This window comes from Gekko japonicus, unplaced genomic scaffold (assembly GCF_001447785.1).
Source record: "Gekko japonicus isolate JY-2015 unplaced genomic scaffold, Gekko_japonicus_V1.1 scaffold2642, whole genome shotgun sequence".
Taxonomy (NCBI): Eukaryota; Metazoa; Chordata; class Lepidosauria; order Squamata; family Gekkonidae; genus Gekko; species Gekko japonicus.
The window spans coordinates 184,676-199,011 of record NW_015165901.1 but is presented as its reverse complement, the minus strand read 5'-3'; the positions used below and the strand labels follow the sequence as shown (position 1 = coordinate 199,011).

General features: G+C 46.0%; 1 protein-coding gene across 1 annotated transcript in view; it reads right to left on the bottom strand.

Annotated features, from left to right (window-relative positions):
* Nucleotides 1-14,336, bottom strand: part of B4GALT1 (UDP-Gal:betaGlcNAc beta 1,4- galactosyltransferase, polypeptide 1) — a 65,441-nt gene that overhangs the window by 19,703 nt on the left and 31,402 nt on the right. Inside the window, exon 2 of the mRNA XM_015411371.1 lies at nt 9,657-9,892. Coding sequence (XP_015266857.1) covers nt 9,657-9,892 — 236 coding nt within the window. The remainder of the gene's footprint in view (nt 1-9,656; nt 9,893-14,336) is intronic.

The window sequence follows — 14,336 nt, the reverse complement described above, 5'->3', positions numbered from 1 at the left end:
AAAATAAATTATACAAAATTTGCATGACTACAACGTTAACCAAAATTACAATTCTGCACCCTGAATTCTGTGACATACATATGTCACAGAATTCAGCATGCAATTAAAAAAAAGAAGAAGCTGCAGACTATATTCAACCTTAAAAGGCCGCCTGTTTGGGGGGACCGGTCCTGTTGGCTCACTCGGGCCTTGTTTGCATTTGCGGCAGTTTGCAAAGAAGGCTATCCCCTTCGGTTTCATTCACGACAAATACAGAAAAAAAAGTCAGGAAGCAGAAAAGTCAGCCAGTTCAAAAGCAGCTAGAGTGCAGAAAGTGGAAATATATGGGGACAGGCAAAGTATTGCAACGGGAGTCCTGATTAAAACAGACAGAATGTAAGAAAAGAGCTAGAACAGCAAAAGCAAACTCCCCCCCCAAGCATCTTTCAGAGAAGACAGTTTTAAGACTTCCACTTCTTGCGCTGACCTCTTGCTTAGGAAAGAGAAACATTTTGCAAATTTAACTGCATATTAACTCCGTCTCCAAGACAGACAGAGGCCACAGAGCCATCTGATCTTCCGTACAATGGTGCACAACCTCTGCTGTGTACCGCAGGATCAAATCCATCCACACACCAGACTGACTGCAGCTCCTTCACACTGAACCTAGGTAGGACCAACCCTTTTTTTTTTTTGCACCTGCAGCTGGATAAATAGCAAGCATCGACAAAACTAGCACAGCTTCAACGAACACGATGGAAATATGTAAAGTGGCATGTCAGAACTGAAGTTAAGATAAGGCGAGACAGCATTTGTGAAAAGTCAGGATTTCTGTTTCTGCTTCATCATCGTGCTTCTTTGCTGCCACCATTCTGTTGCATCCTGGAGCAGTGCAGCTGCATCAGCTTTCAGATGCAAAGCCTACTAAGTGAGTGGTTTTCAAACTGTGGAACCTCTTCTATGTCAATATGCTTGATTAAGAAACCCCCGCAAGTTGCCAGAGATTCTGGAGGCACGCTGTCAAGTGCACAGTCACTGTATGCAGAGGAGATCTAGACCAGTCTTAGGACTTTCTGGGGGCCGCACTTTCTGACTGAACACCAGTGAACTAGTCTATACATTAGACAGAAGGAATGATAATGCCAGGCGGGTAGCCGTAAAACAAAACAGGAGTGAAGGGGTTTAATTAAGTATAGCAGTGGGTGAGAGCCAGTTTGGTGTAGTGGCTAAGTGCACGGACTCTAATCTGGAAGAACCGGGTTTGATTCCACACTCCTCCACTTGCACCTGGCTGGATGACCTTGGGCAAGCCGTAGTTCTGATAAGAGCTGTTCTTTAAAAAGAGCAGTTTCTGTCAAGAGATCGCTCAGCCCCACCTACCTCACAGGGTGTCTGTTGTGGGGAGGGTAAGGGGAAGGAGTTTGGTAGTGAAGGGCGGGGTATAAATCCAATCTCTTCTCCTCTGCTAGTATAGCCAGGAGATGTGAAGATTGACTGGCAGCCTGTAGCTCTTTTTGTGGCGAACTAGGTTTATTCTTTGGGCTGAGAGAAACTGTAACTGACCCAAGGTCACTCAGCTGGCTTCAAGCAGAGGAGTGGGGAATTGAACCCAGGTCTCCAGATTAGAGTCCATCGCTCTTAACCACATAGCTCCCTTCATCACTCTGGTGAAGCAAGCTCCGACTCACATAAATTTATGCTCGGTTGAATTTTCTTTGTCTACTGCTGGACTCCTGTTTGACCTTCACATAAGGGGGTCGTTCATTTCACAGAAGATAAGACAGGATTCCCAGACTGTAACCTGAAGATGTTTATTGGACAGACCCACGGCTATGAAAAAGGATGTAGCCACGACTTATTTGATCACACTCCTGTCCCCTTCCTGTTGCCCACTGGAGCAGACAGGACTCTTGTGGTGCCCTGTAACTGTGCAGGAGCAGGGTCAGGAGCCAGCCACTACCGAATGGCCTTCTACAACTCTGGGTCTTCCCTCCAAACTGCATCCTCCCCCCCCATCAGTTTTAATTGTTCAGTGAAGACTCGGTACCCAGGTTCTCCTCCACCACTGAACATTTAATTTGGGCTCAACCAAAGAATAAGAAGAAGTTGTTGTAGATTTTCTAGGCTGTATGGCCGTGGTCTTGGCATTGTAGGACCTGACGTTTCACCAGCAGCTGTGACTGGCATCCTCAGAGGTATAACACAGAAAGATGGAGTACTCTCTGTGTCAAGGGGAGAAGAAAAATGGTAAGCAGGTAATTTAGCTCTACTCAGGAAGGTGGGGTAGGGCTGAGTCATTATCTTGTAGGAGTTCCCCAGGCTGTGACATGCTAATGGAGGAGCTTCCCCGAGGAGGCTCTTTTGCATATGGATTGGCTGTTGAAATGCTAATCTTATCTGTAGTGCTATTGTAAGATGTAGAGCATGTTGTGTTTTTCAGGACAGGAAACTCTCTTCTTTCCTGTTGAAATTGTGTTTATGTCTATGCATTTCAATGGCTTCCCTGTGTAATCGGACACGGTAATTGGATGTGTTGTCCGGCCTTTCAGTGTCTTGGAATAAGATACTGTGTCCTGTTTGAGTTAGGCTATGTTCGGCCACTGCTGATTTTTCAGGCTGGCCCAGTCTGTGGTGTCTTTCCTGTTCTTTTATTCTTGTCTGAATGCTAGTCTGTGTGGTCCCGATGGAAACCTGTCCACAATTGCCCCCTTTGATCTCCCGGGGGGGGGGGGGCAACCGTCCTGACCCTGAAAGTGGGGGGCAGCCAGCTCACCAGTAGCTGCTGCTCATGTCTGCCCCATCTGAGGCATGGGCAGTTGGGCTTGGTGGTGGCAGTTGTTTGCACCTGCCCCATCCAAGGCTTAGTCAGCCAGCTTCTGGTGGCAGTGGTGGCTTCTGCCTGCTTCACACGGGACAAGGGCTGCCCCTTGTTTGGCTCCCAGTAGCAGGGGGCAGGTGTGGTGGACGGCCAGCAGTGATTCTGGGGGACCCCATCCTGGATTTCTGCCCACAGCTCCAGAATCCTCCAAGACCACCCCAATCGTAGGGAGAACCGGCAGAACAGAAGGCAAATGAATAGACAGACTGCAAGCACATCATCCGCAGTGATACTACAGAAGGTCCTGTTCTCAGTTAAGTCCAGCAATATCCACTATGCAGCTGAGGGTCATATTTTGTCGTCCACAGGCCCCAGAGTCAAAATCATTGTCCCAGAGATGCAGAAGACCCAGAAGGGTGAGGGGAGAGAGAAAAATTAAAAAAAAAAAAGGATTCCTCACGCGTAACTTTAAAGTCTAACATCTTGCAACTCCACCTTTAAAATGAAATGCATTTGCACACTGATTTGAATTAAGACTAGAAGATCTTATCCTTTTTAAGGTCTCAAAACAGTTCTTTTTATATGTACGTTAATAGCCAACTTCCAAAGGTGAAAAGTATACCAGTACTGTAAGGAAGTGGTTGAAGCGGGACCTCCCACATTCTGCCTCAAACTCACCGAAAGAGACGGTACTGGTAAGAAACTTGTTACTTTCACCCTTGCACATAATGCACTTAAAACAATTCCCCCTTCCCGCTTTTTTTGTTTTGTTTTGTATCATCAAAGCACTTGAGGTCGCTAAAGAGTTCTACAGGCTTAAAATGGTAACCAATTTTGGTTTGATAAGTCAGTATTACATGTGTTGAACTTTCTTCCTAGAAATGGATGCTAACTAATTACTAGTCAGTTCCGAGAGCCAGCTGGACTTGCGCCTCTGGGAACAGCTGTGCTTCTGTCAAGTCTGGGCAGAACGAACTGTTGGCCGCGCTAAGTCAGCCAATCCCACACAGAAACACTCTGCTCCAGTGTTACAACATGTCAAACAGCTGGTGCTAGTTCTTTCTCCTGCGCAAATGTTATTTTCAAGCTCAGCGAGTTCAGAATCGGACTCGGAGATCGCCAAACTCGTAGGTTGCAGGGCTTTTTCTCTGCCTTTTCAAATTAAACCCTACAAAAACGATACCAATTAGGAAATCCAAACAGCAGATTCAAAAGGGAATTAGATTCAAAACGGCTTCAAAAGGGAATTAGATAAGCATATGGAGCAGAGGTCCATCAGTGGCTCTTAGCCACAACGTATAGATAGGGGCTTTGGGGCAAGTGATGCTTTGTCTTCTGGATGTTTGGGGGGGGTCAACAGTGGGAGGGCTTCTAATGTCCTGGCCCCACTGGTGGACCTCCTGATGGCACTGGTATTTCTGGCCACTGTGTGAAACGGACTGGATGGGCCTTTGGCCTGATCCAACATTGGCGTCTCTTATGTTCTTATGTAAAGTTTTCCAGTTTACGGGAATGCCTGAATGCCGAAAAGAACTGTTCTGTATTTCCATACATGTCATTCTGGGGTTAGGGAACCCTGAGAGAAAACCAGTAATGGTTCACAGGCGCACATGTGCACATGAAACTGCCCTTTATACTGAGCCCGACTACTGGTCTGTTAGGCTCAGTATTGTCTACTCTGACTCTTTAAGGTCTCAGGCGGAAATCTCTTGCATCACCTCCTGCCTGATGTTTTCTAGCTGGAGAGGCTGGGAATTGAACCTGGCACCTCCTGTGTGCAAAGCATGCTCTCTACCACTGAGCCACAGGTCATTTCCCATGAGGCGGAATCTCCCTGAAAGACAGCTCATCATGCCAATCATCATAATCCACAAGTGCAAGAAAGTACATAAACATGCTCCACAGCACTCTCTCAGTTCATGTGGGATCAAGGCCCAACATGTGCTCCGTGTGGGCAGGGTATATGCTCCAAAATGTAACCCAGAATCCTCTTGCAACACACAGGAATCCTGTGGTAGTCACACAGGCAGAGAAACCAAGGCCGAAAGACTTCTGCTCAAGGCAGAAAGTTTGACACGTCACTGAAACAGCGGGATGGAACTTGAAAGCAATGTTTGTCCAAACCATGTTGCGAGGCAGGCCCATAATCCACTAGCTAGCCACCCAGCAATCACTGCAACCTAGAACACTGTATGGTACGACTAGAAAACACCGTGGAGAGATGATTATAGTGCAAGTAATTAAAGATGGCTTCAATGAGGGGGCCAAGTTGCATGTCAGAAGACAGTGTGCATCTAGCTTGTCCCATTGGCTCATGCAGAATTCCAACCCCTGCCAATTTCCCATAATCTCCCTCTTTCCCCATGCCCGCTTCCACACATCATCACTCTAATGCATTTTGGATGTTTTAGAAGTCAATGGCAAAAATGAAATGGATTCATGTTTGAATTTGCATGGTGCTAGTAGTTAAGAAGTTGGACATTACCATTGCAGCGGAAGGACGGTCGACATTTTCCTTTCCCTTTTTTTTTTGTCCTATCAGATGCAGAGTACAGAAGCAGACAGACGGAGCAAGAGTCCCTCACACAGAAATTTTCCTTGCTTCAGTGACTGCTTTGCTATAGGGCAAGCTTAAGAAGCAAAAGGTAAGACTCCCCCACTAGAAAGAAGAAAGGAGGGGGGAACAAGAGAGGAAGAATGGTTGCAAAATCAGGACAGACAAGCAATCGTCAAGAGAGCAAAGAAATTAGAAACGTTTTCTTAGGCTTTGACAGTTCCCCACAGGCAGAAAAACAGCATCTGGATAGTTTACGTGACTGCCAGTTTTGCATTTTACATACTTAATCAGCCAAAGCTGTACAAAACACATGAAATCTTCTGCTGAAATAAAGTTAGTTTGAATGATAAATAAGGTCATGGACATTGGACCACATTACCTTGGATCCTGAATGAGAGTAGCAACTGTACTATGTTGTCCCAGATATGCCTAAAGTGCACATGCTTCCTAGACTATCAATCTCCCCTTTCCTGGCAAACTTTGGACATATTGTCAACAAAATACCATTAAGGCAGTGAATCCAAAACACACAAGACAGTTCTGTTGAAATCTGTGGTTCCCCCACCCCCAAAGAATTGCATTTAGGATCACTGTTTCTAAGAAAGCATTTAGTGTGGTAAAATGAGAGAACTGAAAACACAATTAAGAAACACGATTAAAAAGGGCCATGCATCCACCCTCTATGCTGTTACGAGAACCAAGATTTGAAGGAGAAGAGAAACTCAGATTCAGAGGACCAATAAGCATTTTCCTCTCAAGACAATAATCTGAAGTAACTTTTAGCTCAGTGGTTCTCAACCTTCCTAATGCCCGCGACCCTTTAATACAGTTCCTCATGTTGTGGTGACCCCCAACCGTAAAATTATTTTCGCTGCTACTTCATAACTGTAATTTTGCGACTGTTTTCCGATGGTCTTAGGCGACCCCTGTGAAAGGGTCGTTCGACCCCCAAAGGGGTCGCGACCCACAGGTTGAGTCAAAGACTGTATTTTCAATGACCTCTCAATATGGTATCCAGAAGGCAAGTAGCAACATAGCTTACAGAAAGCACATGTTTAGCACAAGTATACTGTGAAAATATTGGAAGCATACCCGGAAAAATTAAGTCTCCATTGTGGATGCTTCTATAACCTGCACATCCCTAGCCTGTCCTTTCCATTTCTCTCCCAACATATAAGCAGTGTGATGTCATCCCAAGGGAGGGAGTCAGAACGCATGGAGATTCTGTGACACCACTGGCATTTCAGCTGATGGGCACAGGGCCCGGGGTATCCTAGAAGCATCACCCTTCTTCAGAAAGCACCTCTCATGCAGCCCTGTATCTAGGGAATTTGGGGGGAGGGGGCCTCGGGGGGCCTGCCAGCTAATTAAATGAAAGCATAGTGCAGGTGGTAAGTTGGAGCACCTTAGGGGCAGTCCAGCAGGGAGGGGGGCTAGAAGAAACACTAGGGGGCTGGGCCCCGTGGGCCCCATGTTAGCTACGGGCCAGCTCTCATGCTTGACCTATGACTAATTAGACAGAAGGAGCGACTATCCTGCTGTGGTAAGAAGGATGCTTGCCAGTGCACCCTTTGTATGGGGACAAGACTGAGAGGGAGGGAGGATCTTTTTGAGTGCTACAGTCAAGTATGCCTCCCAATTTTAATAAGGAACAGAAACTCCTGTGTTCCCGAGTACCAAATATTTAGGGAACTGCTGCAATAAATGAGGGTAATTTCACAATTTCTTCAGTGAAATCTTATTGTCCCAGCAAGACTGACTGTTGCTTTAAAAAAAAAAAGGGGGAAAGACTGCTTATGCAGAGGCTTTAAAAACCAAAGTTCCCCATGTCGAAAACTGATCGAACACTACTGGCTTGCGACAGATGTGTCACGCGGCACGGCTGACCTGCGAAACTGGCACTGGAGAGGCTCTTCCTTATAAGCTCATGAAGGTCAAGTAAGTTTACAGTCCGCATTCGTTGTGTTTCCTGTTGTCCCTGACTGCGCACAAAGCAGTTGCATTGCCAAGGCTCAGGAAGACACGCCCAGAGTATTATGTACAACTGACAAATCCTGCACACTCACAAAGGCTCTCGGTGCTAAGTTGGTTTTTAATAATCAGAGGGCACAACTAAACTTCTTAAAAGATGCTGCATATACCTTTCTCAGAAAGGTACCCATGACCAAGTATTTCAAGCTGAAAATACTTGCATTACAAGCTGCAACAATATGCTATGAAGCCAGCATTGATACAAAACAAGTGGTAGGTACTATGGAACCTGAACCAGGAGCAGTGTAACCTCTAAGCTGAGTTAGTGTGAGCTAGCTCAGTTTTTTAGCCTCTGGCTCATATATTTTTGCCTTAGCTCAGGAAAGATAGCTCCAGAGCAAACTAATTTATGCAGCAGCCAAACCACTCACTCACAACTTTAATGCCAGTAGCTCACAAAGTAGAATTTTGCTCACAAGACTTAACAACTTAGAGGGAGCATTGGAGCCCTGCTTTTTGGCCTCCCTGCACAATGAGCGCTGACGATCAGAAAAGGGAAGTACAGGCAATTTCAGTGCCCACTTGCAAAACAGTTAAGAATCCTCCAAACCTGGAGAATCAGGTGACATCAGATGGCCAATCTGAAGCCACTGTCTGATATAAAGCTCCCTGACAGGCTACCTTTCCTCACAGTCACAACACGTCTGGGCCTGTAGCTACAGTGGGGTATTGGGGGCTCTGGCCCCTTCCTTAAAGGGCCAGCCCACAAGATTTTTTGAGAAGAAGCAGGGGATGGTGCGCGCCCCTCTCCCTCCCTCCTGCAACACTTAAAGGCCCCTCCAGCTGATTGGTGGGCCACATGCTCCTGGCCGATCCGCTGAAAGACCCTTTAAATCTTGCAGGAGGGGAGGGAGAGGAGTGGTCACCTGTGGTTGGGCCTGGGGGCGGATTGAAGCTGACATAAAACTAGTGGCAGCCCCGCCAGAAATTTTTTTTGCCCCACAAGTCACAAAATCCTGGCTAAGGGCCTGCAATATGTTGCTTCTGAAGGAGGGCTCCAGATTCTCCCTTTCCACCAAACAGGCAGCCTTCAGTACAGCCTATGCCTGCCCAAGATACCTGGCCAGCTCCTCAGCCCATGCCTAAGATTCGTCCACTTTTAGCAATTAATGGCACCGCAAAAGGGAGAAGATATTCTGCTCATGAAGGTGCAGGTGCCATTGTTTTAAACATCACAGGGATAAGATGATGAGCTATCAACTGACTTAACTGGAACACCTTAGTAGCTCTAGCAATTATCGTAACTAAAGGCAGAATTGAGATAAACGTATTCTAGGGACTCGTCCCATGACCAGAGAGGGACACGGGGGGAGGGGGGAGGAGAGAAAGACCCTCATTAGCCAACAACAACATTTGTTGGTATTGGGCCATATAATCACCCGACTCTTGTGTTTCTTAAACTTTGTACACCCAGTTCAGTAGTTTTTCTCTTTCAATCGGGGCTTTATGTGATAATCCAAGCTGGTGAGAAACAATATTCGTTTTTTGCTCCCCTCAGAAGATTTGTCTGTGTAATTCGTGTAGATATATGTTTGTGTAAAGACATATGGAGTATGTCACTCTTCCACTTCTGGAGAGTTACCCGTTCCAGTTTTGTGTTAAAATATGTGGTGGCAGTGATGGTGGGAAGAGACTGCCATTTCCTTTGAGATACATAAATTGACAAGTGACAAGGACAGCTCATCCATTCGGGATTTTTTTAAAAAAAACATGAAGTTAAAACAAAATCTGACTAAAGGACAGATGAGGCCTCTTCCTACATGCTGCCTATCATATGAGTTCCCAATGGGGACAACTAGATCCACAGCCCACCAAAAACTTCTCTGAGGAACCGCTTGCATGGCCAGCCCACCACATCTGAGTTTTAGAAGGGCAGTAACAACTTTACAATGACATCTGGATAGCTGCAGGGAGACCAGCCAGATTTTATCTAGCTCTTAGCCGATTTATGGATCTCTGCTGGTTGCATATTACTCGGTGTCATAATTAATAGACAGTTGTTATTACAATGTTAATGGAAATTGTTAGCTGCTTTGTAAACCTTGCAGTCCCCCCCCCCCGAAATGAAAATAATTTAGCAAAGGTTATCGGTTTTGTTAGCTGCTCGCCAAGCAAGATCTTTCTGCCTAGTTTTTTAGAAGGTTCTCATTCCACAGGTACTTATTTGTTTTCTTGGGAAAATATCAAATAGTAATCCGAAACGGCACAAGGAGCATGCACATACCCCTATTATGTAATCACTACACAACATAGACTCTACTGATCTCTTACCTGGTTAATTACATATATACCATAATCAAGCTGTTGCCTTTGAAGGATCGGATGCAGATAGTACAGCCAGTATTTCAAGTGTTCATCCCGGTTTCTGAATGGGATAATAATAGCTACTTTCTGCAGTGCTATGCAGTCCTTTGGGGTGTAGCGGCCTCCGTTCCTCACGTTTGAGTTTTCCTCCTCCACCTTCTTCATGTTCACAGTCTGAGAGAACTCTATGCGCAACGGGCCAACTGCAAGAAGAGCACAGAACACACGATGGTATAGTAACAACAATTGTATGGGATTCTTGATGTCCTGTTAAGAAGCCCACGATTCTTGAGGAGTCTCCTCAGAACAGCAGTAGGCGCCAAGAATTTATTTCAGGATACCTTGTGAAGAAATGCATTTTTTTCTTTGGGTTTGAAATGAGCAAAACCTTCACTCTGAGTTTTAAAAGCTTTTTTCCCTATCTCTGGGCAGAAAACTTAAATGCTTTCCAGACTTACCACAGCCCACCTTCATACAAATGCTAACAGGTCTAGACAATGGGATGGTCAAGCTCCCCTGCCCCTTTCAGGCAGGGAACAGAGACTTAGAGGCATTAAATACAAGAGAGTCTTCAGGAAGGAAGATCTGGAGGAGGAGGCTATTAACCATATGCTGGCCTGGAGAGCTGGAGGAAGCTTCAAGGTAATGGTACTCTGTAGAGATCTGTAACTTCCTAAACTAAGAAGCTTGTCTTGTATTTTAATAACTGATAGGGCATATGGGGGGGGAGAAGAATTGCATTTTACCCATTTCTTTTGAATCCCTTGCTCAATCTAGTGCTGTGCTAAAGTATACTTGTGAACATATTCTTTTAAATAAATACTTCATAATTTTTTATGTTGGTAGGCATTCTCTGTACCACATAGACCTCCACCATCTTGGACACACTATTTTAAAATGAGTGCCAGGGGGAAGGCCAGCAGTTGGCAAGTGGTTATTCCTCCGGAGGTGCACAAGGCAGTAAACTGTCTCCAATGTGATCAGGCAGCAGAAGACACAGAGGCAAAGCTCAGAACTTGGAAGTGAAACTAGGGAGTCCGGACCCTCCCAGTGGGCAATTCCTTACAAAGGTCAGGTGGTGGCAGTGGTTACCCAAGAGAGAAGGAAAAGCCTCTCCAGATGTTGGAAAAACTTCGGAGGGCAAGGTGGAACAGGGCTGGAGCAGGCCCATTCCATCATTATGATGCATTTTAAAGTTATGATTCAGTAGCAGCCTCTTAGGATCTCACCCTGGCACTGGGTAAATAATGGCATACCATTTTACCATACAGCTACACCCAACATGCAGTAAATGTTCTTACCACCTGACAGGAGGATCCAGATCATCCCGTTATCCCAGAGTAAGACTCTCCTTAGAGTGGTTTAGTCACCTGTACAAGCTCAAACAACTGTCCTATCACAGAGGGACACATCTTCAAAAGCTCCCACTCCATTGGAAGCTGTCAGTATTCAGCCATTTTAATTCCTTTCTCTGAAGCATAAGGGATGGCTCTACTGTGTGTGTGTGTGGGGGGGGTAGTTAGATTTTTACTACAAGTTTAAGAATTTCCTCTTGAGGAAATCTCCCCAACAGGAAATGTTCTTAGCCTTGTAGTACAAATAAAGGGCTTTGCTTTCATCCTCACAAAGAAGGGGTGGAGGAGGAAATCACTTCCAAGAAGCACAGAACAGTAATGGATGTCTCCAACATGGTGGGCTGGAGTTTTTGTGGAAGCCACAGCCAATTGGTCCAGCCAAGACACCTATAACAGCTGTCTGTGGGTGGGGTGTTCATATATTGCAGGGGCTCATCTTGCTCCTTGGCCAACCAATGACAGGGGAGGCACCTGGCGTCACCCCCTGGGCCCATACCATTCGCTACGGGGTCCAGAATAACATTCACGTGCCTGGGAAGTGAGGAATTACCTTGCCCGAGCGGACAAAATACCTTGAACTGACCCTGCTCATGGAACACTCCATCCCCTTGTATGACATACTAGCAGGCCTTGGCGTACAGTTTGGGAATCACTGTTTCAAAGTAAGAGTTCTATCTAGTTTTAGGAATTTCCCCTTGGTCAGTGATCAGCCTTGTAATATTAGCTTATATTATCTCTGTACTATCCTTCCCCGAGTGGAAAAGGAAGCTGAATTTGAGAGTAGCTCTTCAAACCACTGCGCTCCATCAACAAATGTATATGACTCCCTCCAAATTTGTTTATCTAAAGTTTCCCCTTGCTCAGCAGACATTCTTGCTTGTCCCTGATCTCCATTTGTGATATTCCATAAATAATCTGGACAAAAAGCCTAATATGAAAAGAGGCTTTTAGCTTAGAGGCCTCTGCCTTTAGTGAAGAGAGGCCAAAAATATGATCTTTTGAGGCTTCTTATTTCAAATCCCTCAAGGCTTTAGCTTGAGAGAAACGTCATTATTTTTTTTTAAAGAAAACTGAAATTAGACGTGGTACAAGAAGAGCTGCGGTGGCTCAAGTGGTTAAGACACTGAACTGCAGGCTGTGGAAGGTCAGTAGTTCAGCAGTTCGAGACCCAGGTGCTGCATGACGGAGTGAGCTCCCGTCTCTAGTTCCAGCTCCTGCCAACCTTGCAGTTCGAAAGCAAGAAATTGCAAGTAGATAAATAGGTTCCACTTCAGTGGGAAGGGAACAGCGTTCCGTGCGCCTTGGCGTTTAGTCATGCCGGCCACATGACCACGGAAACGTCTTCGGACAGCGCTGGCTCTTCGGCTTTGAACTGGAGATGAGCACCGCAACCCTAGAGTCGGACTCGACTGGCTTTTGAGCAAGGGAACCTTTACCTTTACCTTTTACAAGAAGATGCTTTAGGACAGAAATATGAGACAGAAATAAAGGCAGTGCCGATGCAATGTTTATCAATCACAATTAGGGTCACCAACCTCCAGGTGGTGGCTGGATATCTCCTGGGATGATAACTGATATCCAGGAGACAGAGAACAGTTCCCCTGGAGAAAACAGCCGCTTCGGAAGGTGGATTCTATGGCATTATAGCCTACTGAAGTCCTTCCCTTCCCCAAATCCCACCCTGCTCAGGCTTCAGGCCCCCCCCCAAATCTCCAGGTATTTCCCAACCTGGAGCTGGCAACCCTCATAAGAATTAAGGTTTCGGGCCACCAGAGGTTAAAATGCTCAGTTAGAAGTACACCCAGATGAGGGTTAACTACAATTCATATCAGTGCAAATAGAATTCTGATCCAAAGCTGAAAGAAGGCATTCAGATGCAAGAGGGTCAGAGACCAGGACAGAGGCTTGCAGAGCCCCGTTCCTTACAGATTACAGGCCTCAATCAGTCCTGTTGACTGCCACTCAGCCTGGCCACTGAGGCTGAATAATAAACTCCTTCAGGCAGAGGCGCTTTTCTAAACTGAAAGCAGAGTTGTTTCTTTGGCACCCCTTTTCAGCACAGGTGCGCCTACGCAAATAAAGCATGAGCAGGCCCTGGCTAGTGGCAGTATTCGTGACTGTACCTGCAATGCCTGCCCCTATGCCGAAAGAAAATCACAGTGCCATCCTAAGCAGAGTTACGTTGACTTCAGTGGACTTAGAAGGGTCTGTTGAGAGTTAGCACTGTCGGCGAAGTCTCCTGGGTGTGGTAACTTTGCTGGAGCCAGAGACCCTCATCCAAAGACCAATGCACAGCTGGTTTTAAGATACCAGGCACAGATTTGTTCAGTCATTCGGAAACCCTCTTGAACAACTGCCACTAACATCTCTGTGTTTCTCTTAACGGACTGACCACATGCAAAACAAAACCTCTTTTGGGTTGAGCTTGCCCACTGAAACAAAGCACTTCCTCGAGAACCTTTATCAAAATTTTCTCTCGCATGTGCACAGCACTTACAAGTCTTTCAAAAATGGCACCTTAAAAGGCCTGGGAGTGTCTCCTGTAGTGCGGGGGGGGGGGGGCCCAAGAACTAACCATATTTATCATGCTTTGAAAACTTTGGGGACACTTTTTATTATTTTGATATTCACACCCTGTTTTCCCTCACCAATGGGAGCCCAAAGCAGCTTACAACACCATTCGCTGCTCCTCCATTTTATCTTCACAGCAACAACATTGTGCAGCTGATTAGGCTGAGAGACAGGTTAGGCTGAGAGCCCAAGGTCATGCGCTGAACTTAAGGCCAAACTGGACACGACAGTGGCACATGTGTGTGAGGCCTTAAACACGGATTTGCCTCAATTGCATAGGAAGCGAAAGTGTAGATGTCTATTTTTATAAGTGGAACAAAATTAAATGAGGTATCACCAACGTACCCACCCCATAACATCCTTCCATTTCACCTCCCCCTGGAGTTATTCTCCGCTGTTGAACTTCAATACTAGAAGCTAGCTAGGGTGGGAAACAAAGCCCTCCATGAAGATAAATGATGGCCAAGGAAGGATTTGATGTTGTTCACCCACACACATGCAGTTAGCAGTTAATTAGGATCGCTGCTCTTTGAGCTCCTTGAGTGACCTTGGGCATGCCACTCACACAGCCTATCCTAACTCACAGTGTGATTGCAAAGATAAGATAACCACTACGGTGCCCTTGAAATGTGTTTGGAAACTTCCACTGGCGCAGAATGCTGCAGCCCAGGATGTTGACTGGAGGGGGTCATACGGACCATATCACCCTAGTCTCCGCCCA